Here is a 27,249-nt window from a genome sequence, read left to right as displayed (position 1 = left end):
TGTTTGCAGGGTTTGTATGCTCGCTCTTTAAAAGTTGGAAAGGGAAATTCTTGAGAAAACAAGTAGCCAACACGCAACTCTGACAGAATCTGGGGCTGACATTTGCAGAAGCTCTTCCTCCCTATTTGACTTCCCAAACTTTGTAAGAGGAGAAGTAGGTATGTAAACCAACTTACAATTTTACTTCCTTGTGATAATCAGAGTCAGACTCCTTTGGCAAAGAGAGCCTTGCGAAGTCTTTGCCTCTGTTGAGGGACACAGGGTATCTGAGTGATGTCAGGTGTCTGCTGCCTTGCATATATAAGGGTGATGACCGTGACAGTGACCGCTGCTGTGGTGGCCCTTGGTGGGAAAGCATTTGTCCTGACGAGTTCACCGGGGTCCCAGGGTACCAGCAGAATCCACATCACGCATGGAGGGATAAACAGGACCACCCCAAGAACCACTATGGCCCCATCGTTACCACATTCCCCTCCCCTACACACATGCTGTCCCTCTACCAGCGACGAGCTGAGAGTCGGCCTTCTCAATCCCCCTAACTGACAACACCCCTTGGCAGGAGATTTTAAACGTAGTCATTCAGGCTGCTACTTCCTCTGGCTTCTCTGGCCTTCTCATCCCTGCTCTTTATTTTTGGATTTGCAGAAATGTCAGGATGGCCAGGTATCAGTGACAGGAAGTTTGGGCCCGTGAAGTAATTCCTGGGCTATGTGTGACTTGCAGTGCCTCAAAGGCTCTGCTGTCACTGAGCCTCCACGGGAGGAGTGAACAGCTAATCCCTTGATTCAATGAAATCTATTTCTGATGCTAGGGGAACCCACGGGCCAAGAAGAGGCCACAGTCTCCACACTAACCCACATGCCGTTCTCCACCTTACAGATTGTAGTTCTAAGGCTTCACCAGCTGAATTTCCACAATGATGAGCCCCCTACCCATTAGGGAATTTTTGGGCTCCTGCACGTTTTCCCTGCAACTCTTTGGATTCCCTCAGGGTTAAGTTCTTGTCTGTCACCTGAGAGCCCTTGGAGGTCCTAAAACAATGGGACTCACTGAGAGATATCTGGGACAAAGGGTCTACACTCTTTTTCATCTTCCCATCTGCCGTAATTTTTCAGAACTATCCAGATTCCAAATGATCTGTTTTTTTGTCTCCTTTGTCCTTTTTATCTCCATAAGTTATCCAAGTGACTTGGACCTGCATTGTCCAATATGGTAGACATTAGCCACGTAGGGCGATTGTGTACTTGCAATGGGACTAGTCTAAATTGAGAGATGCTGTAAGGATAAAATATATACCAAATTTCAGAAATGTAGTATAAAAGAATTTTAAAGATCTCAGTGATTTTTTATATTGACTACCTGTTGTAATGATAATATTTGTCACTGAAAATATATTATCAAAGTTAATTTCACCTTTTCACTTTTTTAATGTGGTTACTAGAAAAATTTTAAATTTATTTCTATCGGACAGCACTGGCCTAGACATCCAAATATCTCAGAGTCCAAATGATGGTTGCTTATATTGGGAAGGGGCACAAAAAAATCTTTTGGACTTTTAGTTTTAGTTCAAGAAAGAGCAGCCCATCATCTCCTCTGTTCCTCATGCCTCACAGAAGGGACACTGGAAAGTGACCTTCAGAAATGCCATCACTTCCAACGCTTTGCAATTCCCATCTCCATCCACCTGCCCCTTCAAAATGGAAGTCTCACGTTGCTTTAATTATTACCAAGAAAGGGTCTGTACTCTTGTAGTACTAGTTTCCAAAACTTAAAGAAATCGCTGCTGAATACAAACACACCCAGCTCAGTGGCTGGCGCAGAGCTCAATAGAGGGCGAAGGTGAGTCTGCACTCTTAAATCCCCAGGTAGAGCAACGTGGTCAGAGTCAAGGTCTTTTAAAGATTTTTTTTTAATTTTTATTTATTTATTTGACAGAGATTGCAAGTAGGCAGAGAGGCAGGTGGGCGGTCGGGGGAGGCAGGCTCCCCACCGAGCAGAGAGCCCAATGCGAGACTTGATCCCAGGACCCAGAGATCACGACTCGAGCCAAAGGCAGAGGCTTAACCCACTGAGCCACCCAGGCACCCTAGAGTCAAGGTCTTTATCAGCATCTCCTTTCCTATTCAGCTCTCCCTTGCTACTTTGTGCATTTGTTGGGAGGTTACAATGGAACCCCATGCTTAACTAATAATATTATAAAGGCTCTGGTCTTTGTGAAAGGAAGCTTTGCAGAACCTAGTTTTAAAAAAATAACAACAGCAGGGCACCTGGGTGGCCCAGTGGGTTAAGTGTCTGCCTTTGGCTCAGGTCACAATCCCAGGGTCCTGGGATTGAGTCCCACATCGGGCTCTCTGCTCAGCAGGGAGTCTGTTTCTCCCTCTGCCACTCCCCTTGCTTGTACTCTCTCTTTCTCTGTTGAATAAATAAATAAAGTCTTTAAAAACAACAACAACAACAACAAGGATAATCAGAACTGTGCAGAGGGAGGGAGCCTGTGCCCATATCCCTGAGAATTAAAAAAAAAACCAGGAACCAGTCCTAAGAGTCTTAGGGGTATGTGTATGTGGGGGGCGGGGGGCGGGGGGCGGGTAGCAAAGCACAGATCATGCCAGGCAACATGTGATGACTTTTTTCTTTCCTCCTCTTTATTTCTTTCTTTTCTCCTCTGACAGAAGAAAATTAGTGCTTCAAAGGAACACAAGTAGATGGAATATTTTCTTGAATTCTAGAGAAGCATTTGACAGATGTCACAGGAATCTTACTCAGAGTGTTCACTGAAACTTGCTCAGAGCCAGGGGGGGAGATGAAGGCCTGCTGCCTGGAGAAGCCCCCCAGGACAGAGACTTGGGGGCCCTGCACACTTCCTACCATGTGTCCATGGGGGGCCTAACCAAGACCTTCAATTCTCCATGTGTCTTAAAGGAAAAATGAAACAATCAATAACTAGAGTTTAAATGTTAAAATCCTGGACGCCTCTATGGCTCAGTTGGTCAAACATCTGCTTTCGACTAGGGTCGCGATTCTGGGGTCCTGGGATCAAGCCCCACTTCAGGCTCCCTATCAGCAGGGAGTCTGCTTCTCCTTCTACCCCTGCCCCCTGCTCATGAGATCTCTCCCTCTCTTCCTTCTCTCTCTCTCAAATAAATAAATAAAATCTTTTTAAAAAAGAAAAAGAAATAAATGTTAAGTTCCCAAAGCATTTCAGCAGGAGTGTTGGCCAACCACACACAAAAAAAGTCCTTGTCCTAGACTTGCCTCTGTAGTGGGCTGCCCACTGGGTTTACTCCTCTGCCAAATACAAGTATGACAGAAGCCCCTCTTTGCCCCCTAACTTGCTTCCAGACTTTCTGTCTCCCACCATTGGCCTATATTTTACTCCCCACACAACAGAACATACTCAAAGAAAGCTGCTCCACTGAACGATACCTCCTGATGTTAAAAAATAATAACATTCAGAAATTTTCTTTTATGAGTACATAACAAGAAATGGAATTAATATGCATTCACTTAAATGGAATTTCAGTTCTCTTTTAGCCACATAGTGTAGTAAATGAGTTTCTGTAGCTTTTTTTTCTGCACGTATCTGAGTCAGCTCCCTTGTTTCTGTGTCACTCCCCGCCCCCCAACCTGCAGTTTGATTCTCCTGTTTCTTTCTAAAGCCCAGCACCTGCACTTAACGTGTTGGCATGAGGCCTGAGTAGTGAGGGGGCACAACACATTCTTCTGCTGGACAAGGAGACCATTAATGAAGGTGAGAGACCTAGCGTGAGGAGGAAAGATGAGCTTGGTTTTAGGGCTGAAGCTGAGGGTTGGTTCTAGAAATATACACTGTGGAGACATCAGAGACATCAGTAATAAGTGTGAGAACTCGAGATGGTCTATGACATGGAGTGTAGGCTGCAGATAAGACTCAGAGCTGAGAAGGTCTGATCAGAGGATGAAAAGCCCAGAAACATGGTGTCATGGGAGCCTTCCTAATAGTGAGTTCTGAGGAGCAGGTGGCCAATAGCGCAGCAAAGCGGGTGTGCAAATAGGAGGGCAGCAAAGAGTCCACAGAAGGTGCTAGTGAGACTCTTTTGACCTTGGGGCAGGTCCTTTCTGTGGAGATCAAGTAAAAGAAGCCAGACATTTAAATATATTTTTATTACTACTAACCATGTTATTCAATGCTACTAATTATTTCTCCTGATGCAGATGACTAGAATTTATATATAATAGCATCTACTGAAGTCAGTTTTCTGGTTTTGACAATGTACCATCGTTACATAAGATGTTATTGGGGGAAGCTGGGTGAAAGGGATACAGGAACTCTCTGTACTATTTTTGCAACTTCTTGTGAGTCTTAAAATATTCCCAAATAAAAAGTATTTTTTAAAAAGAGTTAATATGGCAAGGCATTTCCAGAAATTCACAGTCAACCCCACGCACAGGCTTCTGCACTCTAACTGCCTCCACACCCAGACACCGCTCTCTCCTCAAAGGGCAGCGGCTGTCCCCTTCATTCACCCTGAACTGTGGCGGAGAATGAAAACCGCAAGGAGCAGAGCGGCTTAGGCTCTACCAGCATTGGTGGCTAGCCCCTAACCTTAGACCCGGTGTTCTCCCTTTGTGGGACCCTCCTTTTCTCCCCTGTGACCCCAACTCTCCAGGTTTGGGGGCTTTCCGCGAGAGCTTGTGTGCTTCCTTTCTTTCCACATGGCACTGTCATGACCACTAACCAGGCGTCTGCTTTCCTCTCGTTCCCTTTCAGGATGCTTCCATTGCACACAGATTCCACGTGATGAGAGAGAAACACCCTGAAAAATTCAACAGCAGGTAAGAGTGTCATGAGGCTGCATCCCTCCCCGTAAGCACTGCCCGCTGGCCCCGCCCCGCCCCACGCAGCCGGCCAGACCCAGGCGTCCACCTGCTCTCACCCAAACGTTCCTGGCCCGGCCGCCCAGGGACTTGACTTGGCTTTCCTGCCACGTTGCCGGAAGGAGGGTTTCCATTTCCAAGCAGAAATCGGTGTCAGAAACCTGCCGCAGCCTGGCCGCCTGTCCCCTCCCAGAGGATGCTGTGCAGTGGGAGGGACGGCGGGCCGGCAGGGAGGGCGTGGTATGCCGGCCTTAAGAGGTGGGGATCTGCTCTTGGCTAACTAGAACCCCCTCCAGGGGCTTGGCCGCTTCCTCTAGGCGGAAAGCTCCCGCAGCCCCCAGTCCCTCGAGAATTTCTGTGGGGAGGGGCAGGCGGGACGGCAGAGGCCTCAGCTCCTCTGGGTCTCGAAGGGAGGAGGAGGCAGCGGCGGGGCCTGGGCCGGAGGGCGGAGAGGGCGTCGCCTTCGCGTCCCCCGACAGCAGAGGGCAGCAGAGGGAGGCCCCTGCAGAGGCTGTGAGGCCAGAAGCCGGCCAGGTCCCAGCCTCAGCCCCTGGGTGAAGCCTGGATGTTAGGTCCAAAAATACAAGGAGAAAACCAGTCCTCTCGCAAGCAAAACTAAACCCTTCTTGCTGGTGGGAGGCAATATGCTAGAAATGAGTTGTGACTGGCACATAGCTAACCCGGGATTGCTAAAATACCTTTCCCCATTTTTCTTTCCTTTTTTCTTCTCTTTGATTGATTTCCATCCCTGTTCCTCTTTGTTGTGCCATTGCAAGATGACCATTGGGTCCCTCCCTGCCCTCCAGCAGGTGAGGAGGAGGAATGCAGACTGAGCCTGAAGGGAGTGACTTATTCAGCTCATAGGTGTCCCTTCAGAGTAGGGGTCCAGTGTTCTCTGAAGACATTTGTTTAAAGCCTTGCACCCCCAAAGAGGGCCATCATTTTCGTTCCTGCTCCTTTCCCCTGACCCCACTGCGCGGAAGGTTAACCGGGAAAAAGAAAGTCTTATCACAACATACTTAAGCTCCAGGAAAAGTTATCTGTGCGATCTACTAGCTGAACTGATCTTCTTAGTGTGGTCCTTCTGTCCTAGACCTGTTCCGCCTGGCCCTCTCCCACATCCTGCACACAATCACCAATCACTATTAACAGGTACAAACAACTCCCACCCTTACTGTAATCAGCTGACCCCCCTTGCACATTCTTCGTCATTCTCCCATACACGCTAAATTATTCCTTCTCTTCTACCTCTGAGGTGCTCTTTTCCCAGAGGTGGCCTTACGCATACTCTTACACACATACTTGTTAAAATGCCAGATGCCTGTGAAATCCATAGCGGTTCTGCTCATTCGTTCATTCCACACTAGCTTTTGAAAACAGACTCCGTACCAGGCACTGTTCTGTAGGTGTTTTGGACAGAGGGGCTCACAGTCCAAGGATGCAGACCAGAAGGCAGATACGCAGAGTGACTTGCGTTTAGTGGTATGAATCGAGCTAACCTATGGGAACACAAAGTAAGGACGTGGAATTTGGTGTGGAGGGGCTTCTATCCGTGGAGATGCCAAGACCTGGGAAACAAGTATGTATCTTCCAGGTTGACAAAAAGAGAAGAACAGGGGCACCTGGGTGGCTCAGTGGGTTAAGCCTCTGCCTTTGGCTCAGGTCATGGTCTCAGGGTCCTGGGATCGAGCCCCGCATCAGGCTCTCTGCTCAGGAGGAAGCCTGCTTTCCCCACCCCACGCCCCCCCCCCCCCGCCTGCCCTGTCTGCCTACTTGTGATCTCTCTCCTCTCTGTCAAATAAATAAATAAATAAATAAAATCTTTACAAAAGAAAGAGAGAGAGAAGGCAGCCCAGGGAGAAGGAAGCAAACGTACAAAAGGATAATAACAAGGAATGAGAGGAAGCAGCATGCTCGAGGAAGAGCAAACGAAGTTTGTAGAGTGATGAAGCAGAGGAAGGCAGAAATTTCTCCATGTTCCATAAATCAGTAGGTCCTCACAGTACATATAAATAGAGCGGTCGTCGATTGCCCACATAATTAAATACAATTAGAAAGATACCTCTGTCAGAAAAAAGTTGTAATTGTGCCTTTCACTGTGATCTGGTGACTGTTTTTCCTTCCCACTTCCTCCATCCCATTAATAAGACCAGGCTAGAGGTAATTGCACACCCTTCCCCTGGTCAAGGTCAAGGTAGTGGGGTCGCCTACGATGAGAGGCACACAGATTTGCGTGCCTTCAAATAAAGGGAGACCTAGTGGCATAGAGGTGGGTCCTGCGGCACAAGGTCCTAGCAGCCGTCCTAGTAAGAACTTTGAGTCCCTGGTGCTTCGACCCCGCCTGCTTGCTCTGGTGGAAAACACTCATGAGTGCCCGCTTTGTCCACCGAGAGGCAGGCGAGCAGCCATTTTCTCCAGGCTTCCTTATTTAGCTTTGGAAATGGTTTTAAATAGGCAGGTGGTTGTTGCCATGGTTACCCCATTACACCAGCGGCTAAACTTAGGAAGGGCCACAAGGGATAGGAAGAAAGCTTGATACCCGGGATTTGGAAATGTAAACGATATTATCAAACAAGGCTTCATTTTACTTGGCTGAACTTAGGTTTTCCAGAGAGTAACCACTGCTTGCTTGGCTAGATGTCCTTACAGTGAAGGTGCCGGGCCAAGCCCTCGGGGACAACCCTGAGGTTAAATCTGGGGAGTTGTAACTGTTTTGTTTTGGTTTGAACATGGGCTAGAATTTATCGGGAACTTGAATCTTTCACAGGGCTCATTCACTTTTCTGGGCTATTTTAACAAGAATCCTCAACCTGAGTTACAAAGGCTGCAGGAGCTCCAGGAACCCCTTGAAATTGTATAGAGGACACTGAATATAGTTTTCTGGAGAGAAAGTCCATACCTATCAGAAGGCCCTCGCAGGGACCCGTGGCCCTCTTATGGCTTAAAGTCACAGTTCTGAGACCTCCTTAAATTCTAAAAGGGGGTCGGAGTTTGGTTGGGGTTTTAGGAAATTCTTCCTGCTTTGGCTTCTCTACACAGGTTGTTGCCAGAGAAGGTGGCTGGTTGTACAAAACTAAGTTATGTTCGTTAGTGGAATAGCTTTGTTGATGGAGCAAGAACCAGACCCAAGAATGCAGGAACATGAGCCAGCTGCGATGGGCAAGGATAAAAAGGCCTTTAATGGGGCTATTTTTGGTACATTCTGCTTCCTAATCATTGACAGGCTAATAATTAATTGCTAGTTTAGAAATATTATGAAAAATTATCATCTTGTCATTGGCAAAAACAACAGAAGACAGATTTAATTCAACTAAGATTCTGACATGTGTTAGAAGATGTTCTAGGCTACAAGGGTAAATAAAACCTGATTCCTGCCTTCAGGGAATTCATGTGTAGCAAAGAAGGAAGAGTAATCTTCAAATATTTTTTATGAAGTGATTTTCACGTACAAGGAGGTTCCATTTTGTAGGTCATACAGCATAAAGGAAGTTGGATAGTGCGAGACACTTATTAATGGTTGTATCCCTACATCACTTGTAAATTAATTGTTTAGAGGACAGAAATGGTGTTATAGGGAACCAAAGAAAGAACTGTTATTTTCTGAGCTCCTACTAGGTGCCAGGTGATAAATTAGGTTCTTCAAATACATCATGTTATTGACATCCCACAATACCCTACAAGGTAAATATTAGATAAAGGGATTTTATAGATAAAACACTGAGGCTGGGAGAAGCCGAGTCACCTGACTGAAATGAGACATCTTTGGAAGCACTGGAGCTGACGTGATTCTAAGCCAGTTCCTAACCCCTCCAGACTTCAGACTCTGTCTTCTGCACTTGCTTTCTCCTATGGATTTCATTCATCAAATACTTATTGTATATCAAACACTCTGATGGGTACTACATACACGGTCCCACTCAGTGCTCATAGTAACATACAAGGTTAAGTGCTGTGATCTCCATTTTAGAGAAGAAAATACGGAGGCCAAGGAGGGTAGAGCTTTTATCACCTCTGTCCATCTTTATGGATTGTCTCTGTGGGAAAATGCCTGCTGAGTTCCAAAGGGGGACCACGGGCATGCCACCCACTCTCAGTTGTGTGGCATGACTCTTCTCCCCGTCTCTGTGTCCATGGCATGGAGCAGGACCGAATATAGATGGGGGCAGCCAGTGCAAGGTTAAGATGTAGGGCCCTTTAAGAATTTCAAGTCCACGGGAGTAGAGCTTTAATTAAACCAAGAACAGAGCCCTTCTGGTGTCCGGCTCCTTGCACCTGTGTAGATTTCTCTTTCATAAGATGGCCCTGGCAAGGAGAGAGGAATTTATTAAAAAAAAAAAAAAAGAAAGAAAACCTCACAGGTTCCAGGGCTCATGGAGGGGGGATGTTTGCAAGAAAGGCAAAAGGAATGGAGGAAAGAGGGCTTCAACCAGGGAAGAGAGAAGGGATGATAAGTCCCTCAAACAAGCGGTAGTCTGTTTTAGCAGATGAGCTGATGACACCACGGAAGTCTTGCGGGTCTCTAAGAACCAGTTCTCCATGGAGTTTCTGGATGAACTCTCTGTGAAGGGTTTTTTTGATTTATGGAATATATACACGAAAGCTCCCAAATTCCAGTGTCACTGTGGCTGAGTGTCCAGAAAGAGAAGTCTAGCGATGGAATTCTTTTCGTTGTTGCTCTGCTCATAAACTCAGAGCACTTGGAGAATGTGTTATTCCAAACCTGTCAAGTGCCATCCACTTGAATATGTCCCTCAGCAGTTTACGCTGAAGCAAAGTATTTCCTGTTAGACACTTCAAAGGCACCGAAACAGTGCTTCATCCCTACCAAAAGTGGACCACCTTTCCCAAAAGCCCTTGGGTAATTAGTACACTCTGGAGTGTTAGCTTTCTTGGACCCAGGCCCATGGAGTAATTGATGAGGGGTTCCCCTAGAAGTCCTTATGTAGCCTGAGACCTTAAGAGGTTGGAATTACATCTTGCAAATAACTAAGCCCTTACCAGATATTTATAGAATGAGGCAGCAGGGTATAGTCGAAGTTGGCATCCAGAGTTGGCTCTGTCGCTTACTAGCTGTGTGACCTTGGGCAAGTTACTTAATCTCTTAAATCCTTTGCTTCCTCCCCCGAAAACCTTGCAAGGTTGCTGTAAGTACACGGAGATCGAGTATAAGTTCATGGCACACCGTGGGTAATCAATGAACATTTGTTGTTGAGAATTGTTGAATAATAAGCATGAGTAAAACATTGCCTGAAATTGTCAATGAAATCAGTCACCATGAAGTCTTTGCTTTATTGGCATGGCCCTTGAACTGAAATTTGGAGGACAACTGAAAGTTGGAGGAGACCTCTTCTGTGATACATTAAATCCCTCTCCTAGGGAACGGAAGGATAGCATCAATTAGCCAGGATTGAGTTGGATTCTATAGGACTGGAGCGATAGAGAAAATTCCCTTTTTGGCTCCATGGGTGTTCAAAGAGGCAAAGATTTGGCATCTGAACATCAGAGATGCTAAGTCCAAATGCCAAGGCCAAGCTAGAGACAGGATCAAGACTGGGACTGCAGACCCCAGCTGACATGGAAGAAGGAACCGGGTAGGAGTAAGGGAGAGTTGCAGGGCAGATGCTGTGTGCTTCCTGGGATACCTAGGGCTTACCAGCTGGGGCCATGGAGTGCACTGTTGGTGGGCAGGGGTATGGCCAGGGGCAGTCAGACACGAGACATAATGACCCTTCATTCATACTGGCTCTCCCCTCACCCATGGAGCATCTCTCCTCGTACTTTAGATAACACAGAGATGTTCTGTAGGAGGCAAAATAGAAGCCAGCAAAGCTCAAATCATACAATTCTGAAAATGAAAGGGCCTCCCCTATTGAATACGTGTGGTATGTAATGAGTCCCAGGCATAGACTGTATCATCATTTATGTAAGATTTTTTTTAAGATTTTTAAAATTTATTTATTTGACAGACAGAGGTCACAAGTAGGCAGAGAGGCAGGCAGAGACAGAGAGAGGGGGAAGCAGGCTCCCGCTGAGCAGAGAGCCTGATGTGGGGCTCAATCCCAGGACCCCGGGATCATGACCTGAGCCGAAGGCAGAGGCTTAACCCACTGAGCCACCCAGGCTCCCCTAGATATTTTTTTTTTTAATCAAAAAATGAAACCATTCTAAGTTACCCTTTCCGGGAGCCCCGTGAGGTAGCCTAGTGTTATAGCCCAGGTGTTTGACTTTCCCAAAGCATAAAGGTACAAAAGCAGCAGACACAGTAGGGTTAAAATCCTCACCATTGGAGGCTTCATTTGGTGTCCTGACTTGGGTTTGTCTAATACTCAGCACCTGAGAGAGACCTGCTCTAGGTACCCAGAGGTCCAAACTGTCTGCACCTGTTTCCCTCAATACATCAAACTATTTTTTCAAGCATTTGGGATTCAGAAAAACCCCAAGTGAAGTTGATTGTGGCATTTCTTTTTTTATTGTTACTCCCATAGGTATTTAGAAAGGAAATGCAAACCTTATGCTTTGTGTTCAAGTACCTTTGACTCTTCAAGTCACTTCTGACAGAGCAGCTTACTTAATTACTGGGATGTTTATATACTAGCCCACAAAAATGTTTTATCCCCACCCTCCCCACCCGTCCTTGGAAGAGATGCAGGGAGTGAAATGAATGAAATATGGGTTCATGTTTTTTTCACCAAGCATTCATCATTATGCAACTGCATAAGTTCAGGGATTTTTCTTGGCTGTCTTACTTGTTTACAGTCAGCCCTTGATTATTTGCAGAAACAAGGGAACAGCAACATGGATCATTTAGAGCTGTGGATGTTACTAATATTTGTGTGCAAGTCTCTCTACCTTAAAGACTCAACAGTAATTTAATATGATGAAATCCCATTTATTTTTAAGAGAGAAAAAGCACAGGGGAGAGGGACAGAGGGGGAGAGAGAATCTCCAGCAGACTCTCCACTGGGCACAGAGCCCTGCACAGGGTTCCCTCTCGTGACCCTGGGATCATGACCTGAGCCAAAATCAAGAGTCGTGTGCTTAACTGACTGAGCCACCCAGGTGCCCTGAAATCACATTGACTCTTAACATTTCTTTCATTTTCCTCCTGGCTCCCCAGCCCACTGGAACGGGTAACACAGCTTCAGACTGGCACATTGGAGCAGCCTATGGTATCTCAAGCCTCCTTATAAAGTTGCTGGTTTGCCAGAATGGTTCCTTATTGTAGCTTAACAAACCTTTTCTTCTCGCACCTGCCCAGCTAAAACAAGAAAGGTATGACTCATGTCAACAAAGAGTGGAATCAGTTTGTGGTAATATCAAAAGGAACTTGAAAGCAAGCTATAGTTTCAAGTCATTAGAACAAATAATCCAAAAATTATCAGTATTGATGGATTGATTGATATTTAGAAATATTTCCATCAAAGAGCTCAAGATAGACTATATCAAGTTCAGAAGGGATAAGGTCAGCATGATAAGCTCCTGGAAGAAAGTCAAAGTAAGGTTAAGAACTGCCCAGGTCCTCAAGTGGGTGTCGAGAGTGTGGATGATTTCCAGAGGGAAGAGGTCAGGAAAGTGCTAGAATTTAATGTCTTAATAAGGAAAGACTGAATCTGGGTTTGTTCTATCCAAAGAAGAGAAGACTTAGAGAGAAGTGATTATTGACCTCAAATATTTAAAAAATATTTCTCATAAAGGAGGAATTGGGTTATTTTGCCTGATAAATCAATGGGGAAAATGACTGGAAAAACCACTTTAAGCACCAAATATTGGACATCATTTCTACCAATTAGAGCCATTCTCAAGGGCAGGGGGCTACTGATGAGAGCATTTTCAGATTTTAACGTTCACACAGGTGCAGCACAAACATCTGGGGCTCCAGTGAGGCCAGGTGCCTGGGGGTACAGGCGATATCATCAGACAGCCTGGGCTCCAGTGCTGGAGCTGTCATAACCACTTATATGCGACCTTCATCAAGTTACTCTTCTAAGGCTTAGTCTGCTCACCTGCGAAATTGGGATATCATACTTCATTTGTTTCCTATGGATGCTGTAGCAAATTACCACAAGCTCAGTGGCTTAAAACAATGCTAATTTATAATATTGCAGTTCTAGAAGTCAGAAATCTGAAATAGGTCTCACTGGGCTAAAATCAAGGTATCCTCAGGGCTGCATTCCTTTCTGGAGGCTCTAGGGGAAAATTCGTTTCCTTACTTGCTTGCATCTGGAGGTTGTCTACATTCCTTGGCTAGGGCCCCCTTCTATCTTGAAAGCCAGCAATGACCAGTTAAGTCTTTCTCTCCATGGCATCCTTTTGATAGTCTCTTTCTGCCTCCCTCTTTCACTTACAAGGACCCTTATGATTATACTAGACCCACACAGATAATTCAGGATTATCTCCCTATCTCAAGGTCCACCTGCAACTTTAATTGCGTTTTGCCATATGAATTAACATAGTCACAGATTCCAGGAATTAGAAAGTGGACATTTTCAAGACATTATTCTGCCTACTACAAATACCTTACCTAAGTACCATAGAATTATTCTGAAGCTCCAATGGACCAATGCATTTATTTTTTTTTTTTTTTTAATAAACATATAATGTATTTTTATCCCCAGGGGTACAGGTCTGTGAATCGTCTGGTTTACACATTTCACAGCACTCATCATATGGACCAATGCATTTAAAGTGTTTATTACAAAGCCTTGGCACACTGTTACCATATCACTACTACTATTATTATTAGTATTTATATTATTACAAAAATAGATCCTACATCAAATAATAGTCATCTTGGATGACTCAGAAGGCCTTAAATTCTGAGATTTGGTGATTTTCTGAAAGGGACAAATAAATACCTCTTGGTCATAGGACATGAGTCATCAATACAGTAATATGTGACATCCTTTTTCTCGATAAATTTTTTTCAATGATTTATCATTATTTAATAATATATCATAAAGTATGATTACATTAATACATTGCAGTATTATAAATAATTTGTAGGGGTGCCTGGGTGGCTCAGTCGGTTATGTGTCTACCTTTGGCTCAGGTCATGATCCCAGCGTCCTGGGATGGAGTCCCATATCTGGTTCCCTGCTCAGCGGGGAGCCTGCTTCTCCCTCTGCCTCTGTCTGTCACTCCCCCGACTGTCAAATAAATAAATAAAATCTTTTTTAAAAATTTAAAAATATTCAATAAATAAATAATTTGTAAGGTTCAGAAAAGTTAAAAAAGAAACGAATCACTTATAGTGACATCACTCAGAAACACAATATTACCTTTTTCAGCAGTTTACTTGATACACGTATTTTTAAATATTTGTAATAACATGTTTTAACATGTGCCATTTCTCAAAAAACTTTTATTTATACGAGTAATTAAGGCTTATTATGGAAAACAAATCATACTGTCCCCAGGAAATAAACACTTTTAGCATTATAATATCTTTTTCCCATACTTGCACTGTACGATTTTATTTACTTGAGATCACACTGTACACACTGGTTTAAAACACTATTAGCACAGTAGGGGCGCCTGGATGGTTAAGTGTCCAGCTCTTGATTTCAGCTCAAGTTGTGATCTCAGGGTCCTGGGATCAAGCCTACATTGGGCTCCATGCTCAATGGGATGTCTGCTTGAGGATCCTTTCCCTCTCTTTCTGCCCCTTCCCCCACTCACACTCACTCTCTCCACTCCCCCATCGATAATTAAATCCTTTTTAAAAATACTATTAACACAGTAGTATTTACAGGGTTTTGAGAGAAGCGGATATAAAGGAGCTGATTAGAGTGAGTTTATCTCCAGTGGGAATTTTATTAGTCTTCTCTGATTAAAAAAAATCCCAATGATTTTGTTCAGTCACTATGAGAGTTTTAAAGATACCATTACTCAAGTCCCTTTGCAAATGAAATAACTGTTTGATACGTTATGCAACTTTACCTTTGTGGAAGGAAAATTTGAAAATTTGACCCTCCGAAGCACAGTTCTTCATCCTGAACATGGTTTTGCTGTATGGGAATAAGACCAGTTTTATGTGACCATGAGAGGCAGCAAGAGTTACCATCTGAACTATGCAGTGATGTCGTGGTTTAAGCACACAGACTTCCTGGGTGTTTATTAAAGTCCTTAAAGGGTGGTTTTCCCAATGTCATCAGCATTGCTCCAACCGACAGCGACAGTAGAGCCATCATTTTCTAATGTTTTCAAGAGTTTCATGTACATTATTTTTAACCGGCACAACTCTCCAAGTATATGGTAACTACTGTTGATCCATTTTACAGATGAGGAAATTGAGGCTCCACTTGTATGTATCAAAGAACATACAACTAGGTAACAGGGCAGCTGCTATTGAAACCTGGTTTGGGCTGGCTCCACAGCCTCCACTGATCCTACTGCGCTTCCCTGCGTCTCTGGAGGCTCAGTTCGGTGCCCCACGACCAAGGAAACACCCAAGAAAGAGACTAGAGAAGAACCACAGAGATAATTAACGGCCCCATGAGGAAACCTTGAGTAAACCAAAATAGTTTTTTGCAGGGGAGAGTTTTTTTGTTTTTGTTTTGTTTTTTGTTGTTGTTGCTGTTGTTTTTGTTTTGTTTTGTTTTTGTGTTTTTGGACAGAAGAAGCGGAGAATATATTGGGACTTGGCCTCAACAGTGAAGGATTCTCAACAGGAAATAGTGACCACACCTTACTTTTCATCTGGACTCAGGAAAGAATGAAAGGGAGAAAATGTGCTTCTAAAGTGAGGAATTGCTGTTTTGGATGGGAGAAAGATTCTCCTGGCCTGGAGACCTATTAAAGGCTAAAATGAGTTATTGAGAGAAGTTGTGGAATATGTTGCAAAGGTTTCTAAAAAGAGGAGCCAGATTCATTCATCTGGATGACAAACACATCATCTTCTCTGAGCCCAGGGGTGAGCTTATGGTACCCACTGAATGAGAGCCCTCTGCCCCCCACCCCAACAACCAACTGGGGGTGCCCCCTGGGAGATCTTTACCTCCTTAGTTTCTCAGCTCCCAGCTGGTCCCCACGTTGTCCCCGCCTCAGGATTTCCTCATTGGGCCCCTGGCCGTCTTCATACTCTTTGTTCTCAGGTCCTCACTTTGGCAGCTGCCCGTGTTTTTGTCCTGTTTCTGTCACACAAGGACCTGCTGCCACAATCCTTGTCCCATCTTATAGAAAGGCTTGCTTTGCCTTAGGACCCTTTATAAATATCTTCTCCCAAATGCCAGTCTGGCCTCATCACTTGCTTGCTCTTTTGCTTCCCCTTCCCTACTCCACCCTGACCCGTCAGTCTAGTGTGGCATCTCCTTCTGGGGCCTGATCATCACCCATTATTTCAAAATGCAGTCCTAAACATTCAAAACACTCCCTCCCTGACCAACCCCAGCCCTGACCTCCACATCCTCTTACAGTCCGCCTACAAGGTTTTTGACACATTTTTTCCCACTTTGATTTTTCTGCTTTGTCTACTCTAAGTCATCGTTTTGATGCTAACCCGTTATCTCTCCACCTCATTCCTAAGCTTGCTCACTCAGGAAAGTGAACCCTCTTGGGATCCACTGACCTAAAAGCAGAAGGATGGTGCTGAGAACGTTCCCTCATTCGGCCAGAATGTGTTGAGCATCTATTCTGTGTCAGTATTTGTCCTGCGACCGAGGAAATATGGATTACCAGAGCCCCTACTTCCAGGAGCCCATGGGTCTAGTTGGAAAGATGAGCATATCCAGAAGCTATCACCAATGTATTCATTTCCTAAGGCTGCCATGACATACTACCACAAACTGGGTGGCTTCCAATAACAGAAATGTATTCCTCCACAATTCTGGAGGCTAAAAGTCCGAGATCAAGGTGTCAGCAGGATTGGTTTCTTCCCAGTGTCTGAGGGAGACTCTGTTCCATGCCTCTCTTCTTGCTTCTGGTGGTTGCCAGCAATTCTTGGCATCCCTTGGCTTGGAGCTACAAAACTCCAATCTCTTCCTTCATCTTCACATGCTTTCTCCCTCTGTGTCTCTCTGTCCAAATGTCTCTCTTCTTTTAAGGACTCCGAGTTATTGGATTTGTCCCACCCTAACCCAGGATGACATCACCTTAACTTGATGACATCTTCAGAGACCCCCATTTCAAATACAGTCACATTCACAAGTACTGGGGTTAGGCCTTCCACAGAGCTTCTTGGAGAACACAAGTTAACCAACCATATCCACCCTCCCTCAAACCGTCACAAAAGAACGATATACAGTATACTATGGTGGGCTTTGTTTGACCAAGGAGCCGTGAATAATGAGCGTGTTGTGGGAGCACCTAACTGAGAGGGAGTAGGATTAGACTTCAGAAAGAAGGTTCCATTTGAGCTTGAGGAAGAAATGGGAATGCCCTGAGGAAAGAAGGAGCCAGGAGGAGAGAAGCAGGCTGGGCAAAGGGCAGATGTGCTTTGCGAGAGGATGCTGGATGTGAAGAGAGAGGCGAGTGGTTCTGAGGTGGGGTGGGAAGACAGGGAGGGAAGGCGGCCGCAGCATGACCTCCATGCTGTGCACGGGGTAAGTGAGTGGACGGGGAGGTGGTCAGTCAGCAGATACTTTGTGAATAGGTCCGTGAAGAGATTAATTATCTTGCAGAGTATTTCCAGAGCCCAAATTCCAGGGCTCCCAGGAGCATGGGGACTTTTATACTGAAACATATTGGGTGTACAGGGTGTTAGGTCAGAGAGAGACCCAGAGAGACGGGAGATGAGGTAAGCCTCAGGGAGACAGAAAGAAGAGGGCTGTCAGGAGAGAGGCAAACAGGAATCAGCTCTGCTAACCTGGGGGAGTTCATGCAAATCAGGGCCAGGGAAACTGTGGAAACCAACCATGGGGCTTTTTTCACAAGCCCTGAACTGTGAAGCTTGCTGTTTGGTTGGGGAAGTAGAAATTCATATTGAACAAAATTCCACACGTCATTCTCTCTTCCTCACTGCCACGATTTCAGATTCTCTCAAGCAGAAATGGACTTAAGTGGCCTCTAAACTTAGTTTAACATGTTTGTTTGGTTTTTTTGCTTGGGTTTTTTTGTCTCCAAAGAAAAAATTTCAGAGTTTATTATCCATCTGTTATATTTTACTAATTAGAACTTTGGAGAATTATCATCCTTTTGTATTAGGGGTGTTACTGTGATACACCAGAGTCCATCTTTATATTTAGAACTGATACGATTAGCGTATTCAGTCTGATATAGTTTCCTTAAACTGTTCATACTTGCCATATTTAATGAAAGAGAGATTGAAAAACAATAGAAATTCTCAAGAAAGATTCCAATGATTAATTTTAATCCTTCTTTTCAAACAATATTTACTAAAGACAGTTTTAATGTATTTGTTGTTTGGCCAAAGGATTTTTTTTTTTAAGACTTTATTTATTTATTTATTTGACAGAGTAAGAGAGCGCAAGTAGGCAGAGCGGCAGGCAGAGGGAGAGGGGGAAGCAGGATCTCCACTGAGCAGGAAGTCCGATGCGGGGCTCGATCCCAGGACCCTGAGACCATGACCTGAACTGAAGGCAGAGGCTTAACAACTGAACCACCCGGGTGCCCCATGGCCAAAGGAAAGTTTGAAAGCAGCCTTTTGCTGTACTTATCAGGAAACCAGGTAACTCCCTGGTGAAATAAGCAAATTATCTCTCCAGAAACCCCAGGCAAATGGCCTTACAACTCCATATGTTAAGCTGCGTTCCCCTCACATGAAATGTAGGTACTAATCCCTGTGTTTCCCTGCATCCAAAAATCAGAGCTGAGTTTCAGCTTCTACCCTGCCTCTTACTTACTCTCTGCCCTGGGGAAAGTTACTCACTTCCCTGAGTCTTCATTTTCTGGTGTGTAAAATGGAAATCACAGCTATCTCACAGGATGCTTCTGAGAATGAGAGCAGATAAATGAGTGGATGTGAAATGTTTCAGACGTTGGTGTGATACTGTGGATTATTATGGGAATTTGTGAGGAGAACCTATAGCGGTCCATAAGCAAGTACCCTGTAGCCACTCTCGTTTCCGTAGATAGTGCTGTAATTCTTAACTGTAGTAATAACTTGCAGACTCCAGGCTTTGGACTGGCACTTGGGTTTCAGCCCCCTTCCCAGTGTAAGCATCTTTCTGTAAACACGCTTCAGAGAGGGGTCATCAAATCTCTACTTTGAAGATTATAGATCTCTACTTTGAAGATCGAATGAGTGTTTAAATTCTTTTTTTCCTTTGGGCTTTACCACTTCACCTTTTACTAAGAAAGCAGTTTCCCTATCGTCTAATGCTCTTCAATGAAAGAGAGGCTCTCCTCATTCCGAGAATATACTTATACCCTCCAATTGCTAAAGCGTCAGGGACTTACATGCTACGTATAATAAATGCTATGAGGTCATGTTTATTGGACCTACACTCAGACTGAAACTCCTCATTGTCTAGTAACAAGATTTTTCTATTCTGTCGAATCAAGGGTCCCTTTAATCTCCAAAGTGGAGCTTTTTGGAAAGCATTCCAAAGTGCCAATCAAGCCAAGTACCATACCTTACCTTTGAACTGTGGGCTGAATGTGTGTCTGCAGTCTCCGGTTTTGGATTACAATAAGGCAAGAGGTGGTAGGAACATCATGGGTGAATTAAAACCCCAAACTGTTAGTCTTGTGAAACTTACTGGAGCTATCAATGCATTCCTATTAATTAGCTTCTAATTCATCAGGTTCTCCCTTTCCTCTCCTGCATCACCTCAGCCCTAAACTTGGCCAGGGAGAGGAAGGGAGGCTGCTCATCATCTGGGTTTCTGCAGACATGTGCAGTGTTGAGGCAAAGATAATAAACAGGATGCTCTCTGACTTGAGCTGATGGCCTGGTTCATGATTTGTACTTTTAATTTTGCTCTCCACCAAGCTAGTGATAACTATTCTAAAGAAAAATGAAACCACCAGCAATAAGCCAATGAGTTAGAAAAGAAGAGATTTGAGGACTGGATAATAATTTGTCCTTTAATAATCAAGACTTGATAGCATAATGTTAGCATTCATAATAACCATCGTTTGTGCAAAGTAGAAAATTCAGGGGAAAGGTAAACGTGAGCTTGAGCTACTTCTTCAGGAAAGGATGAGTTCATTAGTTGGTGTTCCATGCTGGTCAAACAGTTGATAAGCCTAACATGTTGTACCTAACCTGTAAACCCACAGCAACTGAAAATAGTTTTCTCTCTGAAGATGTGGCCTTGGGATGATATTCTCTTTCTTAGCACACGGTCAGTGCAATGCCAATGCCAATGGCTTCAGTTCTTACTCTGCCGTAACTAATCAGCTCTGACATTAGACATATATTAGGACTAGTCGCCAAAGGTACCAGCAGCTCAAATGGGAGGAATCAGATGGGGAAGGAGGTGGGGGAGACCCTTTTGAGGCAGCTCCTAGGAAGACTCCTAGGAGGAAACTACAAAGGTCTCTGTGAGGGGTCACAGATCAAAATGGCAGCAGAGGCGAGGTAGTTAATTTAAGTGAGGGAGGTGAGAGGACGTGGGGCTCTAGGGAGTGCCGGGGACTCTGGCAAACTGGAGAGCATGTGCTCTGTGTCATGGGAACAGCCAGAACTCAGCTCCAGCCAATTGCTGCCAGGTTGGAAAGCAACCCAGTATTAACAAATCCAATATCTCAAGAGAAGCTGGGCTCCAGGTGTGTATATAAAATCCTCCAATTTAAGAAACCGTAGTGCAAGTCAAATAAACACATTTCCAGGCCTCCTAAGATCCAAGGGCCTCCAAGTTGTCACATTATTGCTCAAGAAATATCACCTTAGACATGTGATGGGGGCCAGTTATTGATTTTTCTCACTTGATCTTGGTCACAAATTACTGGTGCTGCACATGTAAATTGGTCTCCTCCCAGAGGAGGGAATGAATGAGCTCCAGGAAGCTTTAGAGATCAGTGTTTTTGCATTGATGAAGGGTTTCTAGATGACCTAAACGAAATGATCCAGAAAGAAAACAAACTCAGTAGGTCAAGGCAACATAAAGCAAGGTCAGAGGCTGACTAATAAATAGACATAACATGGAAATAAAGAGAAAATACCCCATCCCTGTTTGGGGAGGAAAAAAACCCAAAAGTCTGAGACTGTATCCAAGGTGAACAGTCTTGGGTCTTCTGGAGAAGGGAAAGCGGGACAGCCAGCAGACTCATCATAGGTAACTTCTTAGGCTTCAAGCATGCATCAAAGCAGCATTGGTAAGAGTGCGTTCTGTGGGATGCTAAAAGGAAACTCACAGGAGGGCAATCATCAAATTCATTTGGGAAATTCCAAGTTAAGTATATTTCTTTTCTGTGGAATATTATAGAGCCTTTAGTGTAGATTCTAACCTATTGACACCATACAAAAGCAAGATACTGAGTTTCCCAAATTTACTTGACCATAGAATTCCCCTACCCTAGAGCATCTTACAAAACCAATATTTTGCTGAACTGACTTTGATGAAAACGTCTGCACTAGAGACAAAGGGAGGTACACGTACTCCTATAACCCCCTGCTGCCTGTGGGTGTGGGGGCAAGTAACACATCCAGAAGAATCCTGGTCAGTATCCCTAGTGACTCTGGTGTCTAGCGTAGGAAATGAAGGGACGTGGGGCAGAGGTGATGTTCAAGTCTCTTCATCAGGCATGAGTCATGATTTTAGAAGAAACAGGCACATATGGGGAACACAGAGCTGCTCTGTAACCGATCTGAGAACGACTGTTCTTCAGGACCATGGATCTCAGTGCTGATTCCTGGCAAGGAATCAGGAGCTTGTCCCATAAACCAAGAGGAATATTTTTGGCCAGAGACTTGAAGACCAAACAGGAGAGCTTTAAAATGAGATTTAAAGGGGATAAAGTAGAATGTTCACATGAAACTCTACAATCACAGCCCACGGTGGGGCAGCAGGTGTGAGCTAGAAATAAGAAGCCTCGCAGACGAGGTGCCAAGCAGTTCTCCCGAGGAACTGGCAGGCAGGAGCAGCGGGGTCACATCCACAGTGGGGACATATCTGCCAACGGCACAGCAAGGGGGCAAAGTGTACGGGTTGGGCTTCTCAGGGGAGTGAGCATGACCTCTGAGAGACCGTGGGGGTTTGGTGGGCTTGAACACACAACCAGAATGCCAGGCTCACGAGGGGGACAAGTTCACATGATCACAGTCACTGCAGTGGGTGTTAGGAGTGCATACACAAGTATCAGAAGTCACAAACATCAGAGTGGAAGCAAAGCCGAGAGCATATGGATGAGATTTTCTAAAGGGCAAAATAGAAAGGATTCTGCTGGCAGCATATACTGCAGCCTTCTCCGGCAGAATGAGGCTCTGGCGAGTGCTTTCCTAGTTAAGATTTTTAAGACTGGCACAGGAAGAAGATGCAATAGGGATGGGAAGGGGGTTTTATTCAGGCATGTGCCCCATCTAATGAATCGTTGGCTTGCCTTGCTAACGGTTTCATGAATTAAAAGGTACAAGAAGGAGGGGAGAACTAGTTAGTCTGTATTTCACTCTGACCAGGAGGTGTCCGGCTGTTTGGTGGTGTGGAAGGCACAGGAAACTTGGGAAGAAGTAACCATATCATCGTCTAGTTGTATGAGAGCAGAAGGAAGAAATAGGATGCGTACCTACGTCGTGCCCTTACTCGCCTTCTTACCTCTGCTCCTTCCTACTTCTCTCTGGCACCTCCTGTCCCATTCTAAGAACTCCAGCCCAGACTTAGGGGTAGCACCAGGGATTTGAGAACACGCCATGTCCCTTTCCCAGGAAAGCAAAAATTCTCCAATCCGAAGTCAGCCAGAAAGGTGCACCGCTCGTATTTCAAATTGGAATTCAGAATCCATGGGGCCACAAAGCCAATTTTATACGTGGTAATGGAACTCTATTGTGCCCTTACTCCAGGGTATATGATATGGCCCATTTTGAACATTCTCCAAAACCCTGCAAGGTAGATAATATCATCCCAATGCAAGATAAAGACACTACGGCACAGAGACTAAATGACTTGCCGAAGGCTACATGGCAAGTAAGTGACTGACCTGTGGCTTGAACCCAGGCCTTTCTGGCTTCCAGCCAGAGCTGCTTCAGCTCCACGTAGCTGTCTCCAAAACTAGATACATAATCAGTTAATTGGCTTTTGTAGATTAGCCTGGGAATGAACCTCAACATCACATCGTTTCTATGGGGAAATGTGCTCAGAGTGACAGCAGCCGGCTTAACCACAGAGCTGTTGTAACCTGACCTACCAGAAGTCTGGCACAGCCCCCTGTTCAGAAAAGCTGCTTGTGGGAGAGAGAGAAGAGAGCAGGCTCCTTCGTTGCCTCCGACACTGTGATACCATTCCAGTTCAGCTTTGCAGTTTGAAGGACGTTTCAGAAGCATTGATAGAAAAACCACTGAGTGTAGACGTGAGGACCACGAGAGGGGGACCCTTGGGTTTGCAAAACAGCTAGTGCAGTGGCAGCACACAATAAACATGGGTAAGTCAGAACTGAGAGGACTCTCATCAGATGGAGGGGGAACTGGACAGAAGGGTGTGCAGAGGGAAGGCAAAGCTCTGCTGTCTCTCTCAGGGGCCCACTGGTGATCACAGTAGGGAGCGGGTATGGACCTGCTTCTAGGGTTGCCTCTACTCACCCGGATGGTTTCTAGTTTCTAGCCTTGGTTGGTCAGGACCCAGGAAGCAGCCTTCTTGGACATGAGCTCCATTCCAGCAAAGTGGCTTGCCTTTTCTAGGCATTTGGGACTTATGTTCTAATCAGCCATCTCCTCCTGCCTGGGCCTTAACTGTCCCCACATGCCTTTGAAGACCAGCCTCCCGGGCTGATGGACGTGTGAATGCTGGTAAAGCATAGTTCAGAATCAAAAAGTTACATAGCAGCGGTGCCCTCCTGGCTCAGTTGGTAGGGAATGTGATTCAACCTCAGGGATATGAGTTCAAGTCCCACATTGGGCATCCTACTTTAAAAAAAAAAAAAAAAGATACACAACAACTAAGCAGTCATTACAGAACCTTAGAAACACACATTGCCACCTGCCTTTGCCCCCTTTCCTCCAGGCACAGGATTTCTTTTTGTCCCACTTTTGACTTTGCTCTCTGAGACCTGGAAGAGCAAACTTACTCAGAGCCCTCTAGCATCGGTCAAATTGGCCTGAGGGGGATTTTCGTTCCACGAATAAATCTTCAAAGGAAGAAAAGATTGCTGAAAGCAGCCAAACTCTGTGAGATTTTTCCTTTTTTTTTTTTTTTTTTTTTAATTTTTGGATGGGGGAAGGGAGTGATTTTCTCTTGGCAAGGACAGATACTGACTGGAAGAACATTCCAGACACTCAGGCCCTCAGGAGAGGAAAACCCTAGCTGCCTCACCAGCTGTCGCTCCCGAGGGTCACCCCCAAAGTGGCAGGACCATGGGGTGGCATGGTCATCACTGCGGCAGATCTCAAGTCGGACTGTGGAAATTTTAGAGACCCCGTCACCTCAGAGAGGCCATGGCTGTGAGTGTGCTTCACCGCAGAGTATCAGAGAAGCCTCGCTGTGCTGGCCTGTGTATGTCTACATACACACACACACACACACACACACACACACATCATCGATGCTACCATGGGGGAGGATCAGATTTCAGACTTTGGCAGCCTTCACGCTGGAGTCCTGCCCTTAGGAGGAGATTTCGTCAGGTGCCAGACAGAAATGGGGAGAGCTTACCAAAGGAGACTATGTCCGTAGTCCACGGAAACAAACGGTGTTGCGTGAAAGAGAAGCATCATTGTTCAGAGGGGATAGATTGTCTGGACCCCAGACTCCATCAGAGTGGTGGAGAGGCTGCCCAGTGGGTTTGGCCTTTTGTTGCTTCGGGAGAAGAGTGGAAACCAGAGGCCAGTAAGGAGGCCCAGACCACAGACTCTGTGGAGAAGAGCGCCACGGGCCCTGAGCAACCAGAGTCGGCCAACCTAGAGTTGCGCTCTCTCAACCATGCCTGTGGCTGGGGAGATGTGAACAAAGCCACTGCACCACGGAGAACGGCTGCAGCTTTGCAGGCATTAGGTCCCCTGAAGTGGCTGACTCTTCCACTTCTCTCAGATGCATCCCAGGCACAGCAACAGGAGCCAGGGCAGGTGGAAAGGTAAGGGACACGGACTAGAAGTTGGAGCTGGGCCTTGGATTCCAACCAGTATGTCTCCAAGGACTGGTCTGAGCTAATTTGTACCGTGAGAAGACTGCTCTGGCTTAGAAGAGAACCACCTTCCAGAGTTGGTATGGTCTAGCAGTTCTGCATGCACCCTATTTTTCTTCATTCCTCATCCCTCACCACCATGGGTGCCATATTGAATAAGATTTCTATCAGCCATAAAGCTGTTCCAGGTAATAATTTGTTTTCCCATTTTTGTTATTCAACACCACCCATTTACTATGCAATCAGTGGCTGATTACTGGTTACCATGAGGTAACCAATGTAATTGGTTTAATTCCATTCCATGGCAAAAAATTTTAACCCACTAGTTAGCCTATGCAGTCTTTATTATGAGCAAATGCACAAATACTGTTTCACATTAAGAAATGTTGACAGCAACTCATGGACTCCTTTCATACTTTGGAAGATTCCTTGGAACCTGTGATCTTCTGACTGGGAATCCCTGGACCCCAAAGGCCCCTTAAGTGCAAACGATCTGTCATCTGTGATTTTACAGGTAATTTTTCACACGTGAAAATGAGCTAAGAAGTTATTAAGGCGATTATAACATAGGTTACTAAGAGGATTCCGTATTTATATTGCAAAATACACGCTAGGCATTTCCTTCCCCCTTTCTTGGCCTTCTTGTTTCCTTTAGCTCCTTCTTGAGCCCTTCCCTCTTTTTTTGTTCCCCACATCTCTGGTCTCCAGTTGTCTAATCTGGTCACCACCCTAGATTTTTCTGAGTGCTGTGAACACCAATCTGTCCCCAGTATGGAAAACAGCCAGTAAATACCTTGCCTCCTTGAAGCCGAAATACACTGAGCCAAGACAAATCTGTTGGCAGGAACCATGGGCACAAGAGTCACACTCAGAGAACAAAAACAGCTATTTATAAAGCCTGCTTCCTGATTGCTGGGGGGTCACTTTCCCTTATACACAGGGGCCAGTGCCCCCTCTTGGAAAAGATTGTTTCACACACAGCTCCATGCCTCAGGGTCATGGAGCGCCCATTCCAGTGAGCAGTGAGAACAGGGGACAGCATGCAGGGTGGATTAGATGCGGTGACAAGCTCTCTGATGGACCAGGACAGCTGGGTGTGCGGGTGACACAGATGGCCTCTACAGCACCTGTGAGGGGACAGTCACAGGCCCCTTACAGGACTTGATATCCTGGCCTTAGAACCAAGCCCACCTGCCTCGGCTCTTTTTTTTTTTTTAACCTTTGATCTAAACTTCAGTTAACACAATTACTAAACTTCTAAAGGCCCTTGTTATTCAAATAGTATAAAATGTTAACAGATAAAGTATTCTCACTATTATTACTGACCTTCATCACTCAATTACAATTCAGCTCAGCTCGGGTTGCGTTTGTTCTTTCTGTGTTATCACATCTGTTTAATTTTGCTAGATTATTATTCACCTTAGTAACCCGACACTGGTCTACTGTCATCAGTAGGAGTAGCAGTAGCTCCAGCAGTACCTCAACAAATCCCTGTGAGCAGTAACTGAAATTCTTTGCTTTGTTTTCTGATTGAGCTGAACCTTGTGAAAATGTATAATTAATGTACTGAAATAGCGTGTTGGCTAGCTATAGTTTTCCCCCGATGTGTAGATTTGGGTCTTTTAAAAAATTTTATTCAGGGGCACCTGGATGGCTCAGTCAGTTGAGTGTCCAACTCTTGGTTTTTGGCTCAGGTCATGACCTCAGGGTCGTGAGATCCATCCCCATGTCTGGGAGAGATTCTCTCTCCACCTGTCCTCCCTCCGCCTCTCTAAAAAAGAATTACCAAAAAATGAGTTTGTTGCCTAACTCTAATAATCAGATTTAACATAAAGACATATTTCTGGCTTCTCTGTAAAAGATGATAGTTCTGACAATACTGGGGCCCATACCCCAACATGGTGACAGAGCACGTGGGCTCTCCCACCCTGTCCTGGATTGTGTTATCTCTAGTTGTTTAGAGAGCTGGGAGAAACCTTAGAAATCCACCATTTCAAACCCTTCATTGTGACGAGGAAACTGAGGCCAGGACACCCCAAGTAAGTCATGGTGTCACATGCCGACGTGTATGAGAACTAGGCCTATGAGGCTGAGCCCCTGCCGGCTGGCCCAGCACGCCCTCCACCACATCAGTCCGCCCCATCCACACAACACAGAACCCATCTTGCGGGGAGCATTTGCTTGACAAGGCCAAGAAAGAAGGCCTGACTGACTGAGTCA

The 27,249-nt window shown here is 45.3% G+C and overlaps 1 protein-coding gene across 3 annotated transcripts in view; it reads left to right on the top strand.

The window, feature by feature from the left end:
- Positions 1–27,249, top strand: part of DGKG (diacylglycerol kinase gamma) — a gene marked incomplete at its 5' end in the record, with an annotated part of 158,805 nt that overhangs the window by 68,660 nt on the left and 62,896 nt on the right. For all 3 annotated transcript variants that reach the window (XM_080820972.1, XM_080820971.1, XM_080820970.1), the window contains one exon: positions 4,751–4,815. In XM_080820972.1, coding sequence (XP_080677098.1) covers positions 4,751–4,815 — 65 coding nt within the window. The remainder of the gene's footprint in view (positions 1–4,750; positions 4,816–27,249) is intronic.

The sequence above is a fragment of the Martes martes genome, assembly GCF_963455335.1.
Source record: "Martes martes genome assembly, chromosome: 1".
Lineage (NCBI taxonomy): Eukaryota > Metazoa > Chordata > Mammalia > Carnivora > Mustelidae > Martes > Martes martes.
This window is presented reverse-complemented; position numbering and strand designations above follow the sequence as displayed.